Here is a 13837-nt window from a genome sequence, read left to right as displayed (position 1 = left end):
TTTCGTTATAGAAAACAGAAATTTTTATAAGTATTATATTTTTTTATGTAACATACGCAACATGTTATCTATTAGCTAAAATATCAAAGGAATTAATGTACAAAAACAGAAAAAAAATCATTAAAAACATGATTTAAAATGTTTTAAACTTTCATTGAAAATGAAATATCTAAAGCAAAAATACTAAATGTTCAATATTTAGTTATTAATGAATAAGTTTATTAATGTTTTTGAAAAATTAGTCTTTATTGCGATTTTTTAACCACTAAATTTATATGTTTCCAATTGAAAAATAAAATTTAAAAAAATGGGTTAATATCTAGTAACAAAATTTTAGTTATTTTCAACAAGCTAAGGTGTTTTATTTATACAATAAGCACTAAACTGCACTGTAAGACCATCCAACAATCCATGTGACATTCTATGAAATTAGTTCTCATTAGGACTCATCAGGCAGACATAGTCAAGTTAAACCGCTGTTTAAGTCTATCTAAGCAGGCTTAAGTACATAAGTACTAAAGCAACTGCTTCTAAACACATTTTAGATATACACATTGCTAAAGATTGCCACCAGTTATTACTACTAGTTAGTTGATTAAGCGAGTTTATATACTATATACTATAAATTCACACTGAATCTGACAACAATCTCAAAAACGGATGGTTTCGTCATTTATTATACTGTACTCAAAAGCGAATGCTTTTGTACTAATCATTTTGTTCAGACCTGAACAGCGGTTCATCTTGACTATGTCTGCCTGATGAGTCCTAATAAGATCTAATTTCATAGAACTTCGCAAAGATTTTTGGATGGCCTTACAGTGCAGTCAAGTGCTTTTTATCTTTTCTTTTTTAATATAAAACTAAATAAGTGTTTTTTATAGATAATACTTTGTTAAACGAGTTATCTTACATGTTTATTTTTAGTTTCTTTAACTAAATTGTTCAAGTATTAAACTGTTTGTAATAAATTAATAAAAATAAGTTAGTTTATTACATATGCATTTTTTTAATTAAAAAATATTTATTTTTATTGAAATATGTAAGCTAACACATCGAAACGGTATATTTAAGTACTTAACCTTAAAACTAACGTAATTAATTAAGTCTCTAAGTTTAAGTAAACTATAAATATTTTAAAACTTTATTTTTTTATGATTATGCTTAACTAAATAGCTTTGAAGTGTAGCTTATTTTTAAGAAAGTATTTTCTTTTCATATGGAAAAATATTAGCTAATAGCCTCTTATTTATTATTTGCATTAATAAAATATTATCACAAATAAACGAAAATATTGTTTTGTAGAACTGTGATTTAAGTCTCCACAAACCATTTTAAGATTTTAAGCTGCATTGAAATTTTATTCCAAATATAATATATGTGTATTTTTAAATTAATTTAGACCAATGGTCTTCACAGTGTGCACTTGTGCTACACAGAAGTGTGCATAGAAAACTTAGTTTTGCGAGTTTATTTTAATGAAATATTTTGTTTATATATAATATAAATACTTTGCCAAAATTTAAAATAACAGTACTTAAAACATTATTTATATATTTAAACACTTTAAAAGTAAAAGTACAATAAGTAAATAATAGTGTTGGTATTAAAATGAATTTATTATTTAGTTATTTACTGTGTACAGCATTTAAAAAAGTTGAAGAATACTAAACTAGATATAAAAAACATAAAACTATGTAAAGTTGATTTTTAGCATGTAATTAAATGAAAATCAAAAGTCGAAGTAAATTTTACTGATAGTACAAAGAGTATTGTTAGAAATGTTATTCAGTAGTAAGTTTGTCAATTTAAAGTTTTTTCTAAATTATACATATTAAACCTAACTAATAGATTTCCAAATAAATAACTAATATTCAGACTGTCAAAACAACTTTTGATTGTTTATGTCAAAAAAATTAGTATCTTTAAGAGAATTTAGAACAGATGAACTTTGTTGAAAAAAATAAATCCCTTAAAAAGAAAATAGTGTAGTACAGTGCTTATTCACTTATCCGGACACATTGGGCAAGATTTTTCTGTAAACATGTCCGAATAACCAAAAATCCGGATAAGTACAAAATCAATTTTTTCATATAATAATATAACTGCCCCATATAATGCAATGCATAATAAAAGTGTTATAATAAAAACAAATACATTCATAGTAATTGTGAGTAATATATATTAAAATAATAAATATTAAAAGCTAAATTTCAGATTAATTAATTCATTTTCTTAAGCAGAAAAACATTAGACTTACTAACCCTCTGCAACGATATACGTTTCTTGAGGGTTAAGCAAGTAAAATTTACCTTTTTTAGTTTCAACTGCCCTAACTATTAACTTTGAAAAAAGATTAATTTCTGTTTAAGAGATAATATAAATTTAAAAAAATTATTGATTAAATTAAAATTTTTATACTGACTTACTTTACATGCTTACAGATTATTGATAACTAAGCTAGTTATGAACAAAGATAGAATGTAATCTTTAATAGTATTATTACGTCATAATAACAAACAAAATTGTAAAATTTATAAAATCACTTTTAAATTCCTTATAACATAAGAGCTTAAATATTTGTATCATACAAAAATGTAAGAGTTTGATATTGAAATTTTTTTTTAATACTCTTCTGAATGTAACTGTCCGGATAAGTGAGCGTCCGGATAATTGAAGTCTGGATAAAAGAATAAGCACTGTATACCTTTATACATCTTTTAAGATTTTTTTAGAAAAAAAAAATATCTAAAGATAAGTATTACTTCAACATAAGACTTTATTAAAACTTTAAAAAGTTGCATACACGTTGTTGTAATCTTTATGGAAAAGGCAGTGATAAACACAAGTCAGACAGATATGAAACGATAAAGTTCGATAAATTCGAAAGAAGTCATGTATCACTTTCTTCGTTTATCGGCGATAAGCTTTATAATTGGTTCCTTTCAGCGGCAGTTTTATTCATTCGTTCTGACATCAACAGAGGACTGACAACTGTGGTATCGATTTTGGAGCTTTTATCGTTTGTTTCATTTACAAACTTTGTATTAGCAGTGTTCTTGTTGTACCTCATTGAAAAATTAGGAAATCGGAAGCATTTGTACAATTTTGAAACGACGTGCTTTCTTATGTACTTGTTAATGTCTCTCTGTGTTGTGACGTACACAATAGGGTTCAGTAAAACGCTGAAAAAACTTATAATTCGGACTGTTGTTATAATGGCATGACAGTAGTTTAGATCCTTTTCTTCGAAGCCCTACAAAGTTTATTTAGACTCAAATAAAAGTTATTAAATTTTATCATATATTGTATTTTATTAAAAATGTAGAAAAAACGTTTGAAAACTAGACAGTATGAATAACGATATTTTTTTTTCAAGTACAAAAGTTTTTACACGTCACATGATTATTTAAGTAATTATTTAAAGTTTAAAATTAAACAAATAAGCAAAAAAACAACAACTTAGTCTTAATAAAACTTTATAGATTTTGGCAATGCTTAGCTATTTAATTTTTTTAAACTGTAGTATTCTGTAATTAAAAATAAACATTTATTATAAATACCTCTAGTCTAGTCCTACATTTTTTTTTGCAGTATGTTTTAAAAGTAATTTTTTATGTTTCAGTACTAAAGTAACGACTTATAAACTTATTGTAACTTAATAAACGTTTATATTGAAAATTATCTGTTAATTTGAAGTTGAAAACTCTTTGACTTAAATCAAATATATTGTCTCACTTTTAAACTTTAAACTTAATTTATATTCTTTGTCTATTTGTTAAACAGCCGCTAACATTAAATAAATTACTATTTTTCAAGTCATTAAACAATAAACTGGTAATAAAACGTTATACCTACATTTAGATCAATTAGTTTTATAGTTGTATAGCATGTTTTTATGTGTAAGTGTTATTTAAAAATATAAGTTTCTAACCAGCAACTAGTTGCTAATATTTAATAAAAATGGTTCGGAAATTTTATGTTTAAAAATAACTGTTTTACTAAAGTAATGATCAAAAAAAATTAATAAGAATAATGAGATTATTAAATACAACTTCTATATTTTAAATTGTACTTTTAATTTTAAAAGCATTAAAAAAACGAAGAAAAGATTACTAGCTATAGAAAACAAGTTTTGTAAAAACGAAAACTGTTTTCTTGAATAAAAAATTTTGACGAAAAACAAAACTAAGTTTAAAAAAAAACAAATATAACATAGTAATCATAGATGATAAAAATTTGTTTTATATGTATATTAGAAATGTAATTAACCCAAAACAAAAGAAATTATTAGAAAAAAATTTCAACTCTTTAATTTTACATTCGATAAATTTCAGTAAAATTTCTTATTCTTATAACGTGTAGTTAATTATATTTTAGCTATTAAACAAATATCTGCTAACTATATTTGAAGTAATAGAATACTTTAATAGCTTTATCTTGCTTTTAAAAAATACAATAAAAAAACATTTAATTTTAAGCTCAACAAGAATATTGAACTGTATAATTATTTATATAGAAGAAGCAATTAAGATAAATAGGCTTAAAATATATCTAACGTGTTGATAGAGTGTTCTTAAATTTTTGGATTAGATACAAAAATTAAACTTAAAAACCGCAAAAAACGAACTAAATGTTATCATTTGTTAAGCTTAATCGTCAAGTTATTAGAGTAGTCTAACTTTTGAACAGAGAATTCTTTGTCAAACTTTTTAAACTTAAAATCGAAGGTCAAAATAGTTAAAGTTTAAAAGGAGCTCATTTTTATAACCTGTTTTAACATTACAAACCTGCATAATATAAACAACCATGAATATTTTTTGTGGCAACCAGCATATTGAGAAGACAATCACGTAGGCAGTCACTGTTTTTGCAATCTTGATGTGTTTTTCAGCATTTTTGTAAGCTGCGGTTTTAACACTTAAATATCCATCTGTAAAAAATGTTATTTTCAACAAACAAACAAGTTGTTATATTGTACTGTTAGCGTTGCCAATAAAAGCTTTAAAAGTTACTTTTATCATACTCTAATTCAATACATTTTTTTGCTACTTGACTTAATTAAGTTTAAAAGAAACCTATTTTATTTTTAAAATGCTTTAAGTCATACGTTATGTTAAGAGATAATTAAACAAATAATTTTACAAGTTAAAAATATTAAAATAGGTAATTTATTGCTTATATATACATTTAACAAAAACTAGAATTTATTGCTTTACTAGTAAACTTAATGTTAAAAACAAAATACAAACTTGTCAAAAATATTATTGTTTATATCAAAATTTATTTGACAAGGTCAGCTAACGCTCACCGAAACCAGGTAATAGACCAAAGCAGTACATAAACATTTGTTTTATCATATCAAAAAAGATAGAAAAACAAATATTCTTAACTATCTCATTTTATAAATTATTAATAATGTCCGTTTCAAAAACTAAACTCAACAGTGGCTATTTTAAGCACTATGCAACTGTTAAACTGTTATTTGAAATATTTTATCATAATATAAAAATATTTAAATTACAAAAGGCTAAACTTGTATTAAGCTTCGATTTTAAAAACTAAAGACATACTTTTATTTTTAGTTCTGTCGGATTTATTTTCTTCAGTTTTTGTTACGACTTCCTTGCTTCTACTTGGGCAGGTGAAGTTAGGCGGAGTCATTTTTATTCCCGGACTGACTTGAACGCAGGTCTGATCTGTGAAGAAGCTCTCAGTTGAACTCGCTGATGCGTTGCTCACCGGTCTCCTCTTCCGGTCCACCATCCTGTTCACCGGACTCAACTTCAGTTTTGGCACTGAAGACTTGTTGAACTTGACAATGGGGCTCAACGTGGTTTCTGTCGTATCGCTGTGCCTCATTGTGGAAACGTTGGAGTTGAACAAGCTCCTGTCGGTGTTCATTCGGCTCCTGGCTCTCTTGTTGATCATGTAGGCGATCCCTGAATAGCTGATTGCAATGGCGACGTAGGGAAGAAAAAACCCGATGACCACGTCGACTGCAATCTTGTATATTTTTGTTTTGTTTTCGTAGTTTGGGGCACATGTGTAGCTACTTTCAATTTGTTTTGTTCCATTACTCTTAATCCATTCTCCATAATAGTACAACAACCCTTCATATTCATTTTCTCTGATATCTGGTACCTCGTCTTCTGTTGTTTTAATGAAAATCTTTTAAATGTTAAACTCGGTTTTAACAAGTGTTCTGAGTTTTAGAAAATCCCTATGATTAACAGGTGTATGTAAAACTTTTTGATAATAATTGAAACTTAAATAAAAACAATACTGATTTTTAGTTTCTAAAAGTAATTTTACTGCATTTTAAGTACAGTAAAAAAATTAACGAAGATTATAACGAAAACCATCAAAAAACAACATTTTATTTACAAAAGCTTGAACTTGTCTTAATAATAATCAATAAACAAACCCAAACAAGAGATACGAACAGATTTTATGAGTTTTTATCAATGTATTATTAACTTCATATTAATTTTTTTAACTTTTTTAATTTCTAACTTTCAAACTAATTGTTTGAATTTAAAATATATGTCATAGTTTTCAAAAGGTATAGTGTATTTTTTAACATGACTTATTTTGTTACATATTATCACTTATAAACATATGTATGTACTAGTTTCTACCGATAAATACTAATTTGTAAGACTAAACTGTTTTAAAATTATTTTTTGAATAAGAGATAGTGCAAATTAAATTTATTATGAATAAATACCAATTCATGATACTAGTGCATAAGCATCATAACTTTAATAATAAAAAAAAAAAACAGTGTTTGTTTTGTATTGAGTATAATATTTACAACGTATCTATATATAAATAATTAAATAAAATATTTAAATGTTTAAATAAATATTTAAATAAATATTTAAATATGTATCTATTTATTTATTTATCTCTGACGTAATTATGAAAAGTTGTAGATTAAAAACATTCAGTGCAAAAATTAATCTTTTATCTCAACAAACAACTAAAACTCACAAAACTACAAATATGTGACTATTACATTAAACTTATGAAAATTTTCTGAATATTAAGAGGAGCTTTTTTATATGACGACATAATTCACTTATCTTATTTAAGTAACCCTATTTTTTCAACGCATACACAACGGCCGTAAGTTCTTCAACTCAATAGCTTTTAAAGTATTTAATGTAATATTCACTTGTTTGTAGTTTTGTGAATTTTAGTTGATTGTTTAGTCTTTATATGGAAGATTAGTTTTTGCACTGAATATTTGTACTCTACAATAATTCATAAGTACGTCATAGTGTTTTTTGTTCTTTTGTATAACTTTTGTTTTAATGTTTAGCAGAGTGCACTTAATTTCAAACCAGCAGCTAACAATAAAAAACAATGTATTTCTTTATCAAACATATGTTCCGTTATTTTTAAACTCAAACTTTCTCATTAATTTATTTAAAAATGATTTAGTTTATTAATAGTTTTATAATAGTTTTTTAATAATTTATATTGATATCTAATATATATATATATTAAACTGAGTATATATATATAAAATAAGGTCAATATTCAAACTTGAACAACTTTTACTGAGCCCACTTGAAGGGCTTTTAAATAATTAACTGAGATGACTATTTTAAAAATGTTGGAACATATGTTTCATAAAGACAAAAAAGATCGTTTCTAATCTTCAGCCAGTTCAAATTTAAAATAAAAAGCACTTTGGTAAACAAAGATGTCAAAGTTTACAAAAAAACTTCATATTGTTTTTGTTTTTTTGTAAACTTTTGCATCTTTGTTTACCAAAGTGCTTTTTATTTTAAATTTGAACTGGCTGAAGATTAGAGACAATCTTTTTTGTCTTTATGAAACATATGTTCCAGCATTTTTAAAATATTCATTTCAATAAATTATATATTTATATATATATTAAAATATATATATCGATTTCTTTCAAGTTATAAATAAGTTTAGTGGCTTTAAAAAATCATGGCTTTAATCATTATAGAGGAAGAACGTCGAAATACCAACAAGAATAAGTTTAACTAAAACTTACTATCATATTCACTAATGTCGTTTTTTAACTCTTCGCAAGAATAAACTGTTTTGACATTATAATATGAATAAGCGATATTGCACATGAAATTTGTGCAGTTAAAAGCAGATATGTTATATCCTGGAACGCTTTCTATATTAATGATATCAAGTTTATACTTTATTTTCCAATCAATTGCTTCTTTGAAAAGAAAATGGCAATCATTCCAATATTTCCACTCTGGTCCTTCGTTTCCAGTATGCTCGCTGAAACTGAAAAAAAAAGTTTTATAAGTGAACTATGTAAAGACTACAAACTTTTGTATCCAATCTTGGAAATTATAAAACAATGTTTTTATATAATTATAAGTGTATAGTAAAAAGTATTTAAATTTTCTAACAGATTATCATTTTTTGAACCAATTTGTTGTTGATCACCAAAACCAAGTTTTCCGTTAATAATGCTCGGCAAAACACAAACAAAAGCAATTATCCAAATCAATCCACTTATAATGTATGTTAATTTTTTCTGTAAAATAGTAAAACAATTATAACTATCAATAAGTAATGTTATATTAGTCTTACGTATAACAAAACAATATTTTCTTTAAATATATATTTTGTTCTAAATTTTTAATAGTAATCTTTTATAATAACAGTATTAAACTTGAATTGGTTCTTGTCTTAACTAAATTAGCAAAAAGCACTCGATTAAAACAGATACTAAGACATAACTTCAAATATGTAAATGATGATAATTAAAACTTAGAAAAACTAAATAAGTTCGAAAATTTTAGTATTTGTTGTAATACACAGTTTATTTTTCTTAACACGCAATTTTTATTTCAATAATCCGAAAAACGCAGTTTAAGCTGTTTTATTAAAATGCTTCTTTCAATTTGTGTGCCTAAATTTAAAAATAAGGGGTTATTTATACAAATTAACTTCTATAAGTATTAAATATAGATCTTTTAAAAGATTTTTTTTTATAAACCATTTTATCAAATGTTTATCAAAACGTTTGAAATTGTTTATTTCTTTTTAATTGTGTTTTTTTGATAGTAGTAGTAAACAACTTGAAAAAAATGATTAATAAAAAACATAAAATTATATAAAGGATCTTTTGATTTAGTCGAGCAAAAATTACTTTAAGAAAAAAAAAAATGATAACAAAATATGCTTATAATATAAACTTTGTTTTCTTTAAAAACTGTTTGTCTCAGGAAACTATATTATTTCTAAGTAATTTTTCAAAACATTTACAAAACAAAATAAAAAGTTAGACAAAACGATTTTTTATAATGAAGAAAATAATAATTTTGTTTTTTTTTTCAATTTTGCTGTTAGTCTATAGAAGTATTCAAAACTAACGTTAAACTGATATCTTTGACATCTAATCGACTTCCAAACAGCAACAAATCTTTCTACACTCATTGCAGCCAGTAGAAATATATTTATATAAAAATGAAAATTGTATACCGTCACCACAGAATTTATTAACTTCATATTGAAACTTGAATCAATTTGGTCGCCTCCTTCTGTAGTAAGTGGTTAATGAAAAAATATTTGTTTGTTCATTAGTTTCAATGTTTTTTTTTATTTTTTTAAACTTAAGTTAAGATTTTATAACGAAAGTAATGTGTTTATTTTTTAGTATTCATAAAATTTAGACTTAAATTTTTAAGACTAGTATAAAAATACTTCAAATCATATTTAGATAGTTTTACTTTTACTTTTATTATTTTAGTCTAGTTAGACAAATTAAAAGTAAACTCGTTTGAAATTTTAAATCATATACTTTGAATCAGCTAATCAAATATTAATACCAAACGTATTTACACTCCTTGAAAAATTTGTACTTCAAGCTATTTGTATTTTTTGTTTGTTTCATTAAAACTTTTCCTTTCTTGTCTTGATTAGTCTGCATACTTTAATTCAAAAGAAAAACTTAGTTTCAAACTAAAAATCCAGAAGTTTTTCGAATTTATCAAATATTAATGCAAGACTTTAAAGTTTTAAAATTTTGGTTTTACATAAAAGTTTGAAACATGTTAAGTGCTTTGAATTTGGCTTATAATAATCTTGTAATTGTGTTGATTTTAAACAGATAACGTTTTGTGTTAGTAAATGCTTAAATATATTTTTCTAAGTGAATGTATAAATACAGAGTTTGTTATCAATCTGTTCTATGTATTACGTTTAACTAATGGTTTATATGTAAAAGAAACAAAGTCTAAATATTTGAAACAAATATAATACTAATATGGTTTTAACTTTTGAAAAATTTAAATAATAATCAATGCCAAAAATATTCTAAAAAAAAAATCATAATTAAAATTAAAATAGCTAAAACCAATACAACACGCTTTCGTAAGAAAGAAACATGATAATTATGCAACATTTTCCGGTTTACTTCAAAAGAATTATAACAAATTCTAGGCTTACGTATGTTGCCTTGTGTGTTTTTAGTAAACAAATTCGAAGAAAATTATGACGGCGGTAGCATACTACATACATAAACTACTGAGTATTGATTATATAATATGACTAAATCAATAAATAGATCGAATGTTCTAGAAGTTTTTGCTTAAAAGGAAAGCTACTTAACAATGCTGTTTAAACATTCTTTTATTACGATTAAAAACCCACTAATTTTCTTGCTTTTTCAATATTAGCTTAACTCTTGGTAAAATATAATTTAAAACAACATTGGGTTTTGCCTACTCAAACAATCGATGTTTTTTGTAATGTTTAAGCACTGTCAATCAGCCTTAGTTTGAATTAAGACCAATTAAACACAAAAATAATTGAATTTATTCTGTCATTAAACAGTGGCAAATAAGTTTAAACTTCTTTTAAATTTCACTTGTAACAGTCAGTCTACTTTTTAAATTTTTGATTATTAAAGTTAGAATTGTTATATAGAAAAACAAATTACTTCATATTTAATTCAAAAAATTATTAACTAAATTCAAATGTTTTTAAAAGTTTTCAAGTAGACCGAACGCATATTTTCTTTAAAGTACGAATAATTTAAATTATTCAAATATTTTATAAACGAAGAAATAACGAAGTATTCAAACAAAACTTTTTGTTATTAGTTATTTCGAAAAAGTTTCAAACTAAAAACAATATGAAATATAAAGTAAAATATTACTACTCTTTTAACAAAGTTAGAAATATTTTTTATTAATAAACACTATACACACTTATTCTTTAATTAATAAAATAAAAAGCACTAGGTATCAACTATACAAAATAAGTACGAAACAGTTTATTAGGTCTAAATATTAAAAAAAGTCTAAACTAATAAAAAATAATGTTTATATTTTTAATTTAACTATCCAAAATAATAGTTTTTTTTTTACGTTTATCAAATTTTGAAGCTAAAACTGTTATATATTTTAAAATTATTATAGGTTATCTGACCTTTACACATACACAAGTATCGATCTGAATACGATTTTTCAGTTTTTTTTTTTAAATTATCAACTAGTAGCCTAAATGTGAAAAAATGGGAGTAACTTTGTTTATAGTTAATTTTTTGATGAAATTTATATTTAAAATGTGTGAATCAAAACACATATGTTGTAATTATGCAACTAACGGGAATAAAAAAAATTTAATAAAACCCCATACCCGAAAAAAAAAATTAAGTATTTAAACAACAATTAAAATTTGTGTATAAAGGCAGTTGAAAGTTTGTAGGCTATTTAATTCTAAAGTTTAAATAAATATCTTATTGTAAAAAATTAAAGCATAGATAAGTAAAAAATTTCAGACAAACGTTTAAAAAAAAACCTAGTACTTCTATTTTTTTTGCAAGAAAATATAAAAATTAATAATAGTTGTTTTTAAGATAAAAACTGCACAGTATAATTTGTTTCTTTAAAAAATTGTGTTAACAGCAAGAATAACACATAAAATCGTTTATCTAAAAATAAATTTTCATCTCAATAATAGAAAACTAAAAACTTAATTTCAATAAGAAAATAATTTTAAAGTTATTTTTATATTTTAAATCTAAATCTATTAGGACAACCAAAAATTTAATTTATATATTTTTGAGTTATTTATAAGTACAATTTTTAAAAAGTGTTTGAGATATAAACTTGTTTATATTAATCTAAAAACTTAAATTTAAAGCTTAAATTCTCCCAAAACTAAAAAATTATAAGTTAATTTTTTATTTGAAACTTTAGTTCCGATTATTTTTTGTACTAACAATTCAAACGAACCGTTTAATATTTGGTTTTTGTAGCTGAATTGGTTTATGTGATAAATATTAAGTGAAGAAAACAATAACCACGTGATACAAACTAATACGTCAGTGATTGCAATTTGAATCATGTAAGATGCGTACACTGATCCTCGAACCTAAAAACAGTTAACCAATTTCTTAGACGAATAATTGAAACTACTGCTCATTCAATTGAGCTAAAGTTTTCATCATTGAAATTTATTTAAATTACAAAAAAGTTACTCGTTATTGAACAAAAAACGTCTATGGATATAACTATATGGAATTTAAAACTTATACTTTACAAGTATATAACTTATAAACAGCATATAACAAGTATAAAACTTATACTTTACAAGTTGAAGGACTTAGGTTTGTTTTAAATAAATAAGCACTACAAAATAAATAATCATATATAAAAGCTAATTAAACTATAAATTAATGTTTAATAAGAATGGAATATAGAACTATCTTAGACATCATATTGTAAACTTTAAACCACTAATGATTAAGAAGTAATTTTATATTCCATATATTTTGTATAGCGGGAATAAATTATAGATGTATTATTATAAGATGAACTAAGTTATTATGATTTATCATTAGAAAACTTATAATATTTCCATCAAAAGACAATGATTTATACTACAATTAAATTAATTTTTCAAAACAAACCTTATAAAGTTTGTCTTATACCAGCTTAAAATAAAATTGGTAGCTGAAAATATAATTTTTAATTTCATTAGGAAAATCGAAGTTTCTATAAAATATTCATTATCCAATAAAACAAGTCAACAGACGAGTTTAAGTTTATTGTTACTTGGTTTCAGTTTGCTTTTTTAAATAATCACTTATGATAAGGTTTCACTTTCATATAAAATTAGTTTTGTTTAAATATCAAAGCAATTTTATTTTTTTTAGTTCAAGCTTTTTTTTATAGATCGCAATATTTCAATTTTTATAAATAGCATTTATTCTACAAGTTGTGTAACAATTTGTTTTATTTTTTATTTACAAAAAATTCAAAGTTTCCTTAAAAGTAGTTTTTTTTACATAATAATTTATATAAAAATTCGTGACAAAAAAAGATTACTACTTATTTTCAGAATGCCATTAACAGGAAAGGCTAATTAAGATAAATTACTTTACTGAAAATACATGTAAATTTTTAATTTGACTAAGAAACATACCATACTTTGTATAGAAATAAAGAAGTTAAGTAAATCGAAAACGAAAAAAAGTTACTTTTCTAAAATAAAATAAACAAGGTACTTACAATTATAGAAAACTTTAAAAAAAAAAAAGTCTGTTTGTTTCAAAAAACATTAAAAGTTTAATTAAAAATTTTAAAAAACTATAAAAAAAATCAAGAAATAAAATATTTTTAGACAAAAATAATTCTTTTCTTTTCTAGTATAAAACTAATAATTAATTTTTAACCTGTTTCATTACAAAGAATACAACTAATATTCCAGTGTTGAGCAAAACGCCAAGTAGACACTGAACTATAAAAATAGAGTGACTTATAATTGAATTTTTAATTAGCACTTCTTCATTTGTCGAATTCCACAATTGTGACGTCAT

At 23.7% G+C, this 13837-nt stretch overlaps 1 protein-coding gene across 1 annotated transcript; it reads right to left on the bottom strand.

Annotated features, from left to right (window-relative positions):
* Nucleotides 1–2929: 2929 nt before the first annotated feature.
* On the bottom strand, nucleotides 2930–13837 carry LOC145832224 (uncharacterized). The gene is made up of 8 exons (XM_082939546.1): nucleotides 13694–13837; nucleotides 12252–12390; nucleotides 9385–9551; nucleotides 8415–8542; nucleotides 8036–8286; nucleotides 5574–6152; nucleotides 4791–4933; nucleotides 2930–3256 (listed from the first exon to the last, which is right to left on the bottom strand). The coding sequence occupies exons 1-8, from the start codon at nucleotides 13835–13837 to the stop codon at nucleotides 2930–2932; spliced, it is 1878 nt and encodes a 625-aa protein (XP_082795672.1).

Source organism: Thalia democratica, chromosome 3 (assembly GCF_965202585.1).
Source record: "Thalia democratica chromosome 3, ktThaDemo2.hap1.1, whole genome shotgun sequence".
Taxonomy (NCBI): domain Eukaryota; kingdom Metazoa; phylum Chordata; class Thaliacea; order Salpida; family Salpidae; genus Thalia; species Thalia democratica.
This window is presented reverse-complemented; position numbering and strand designations above follow the sequence as displayed.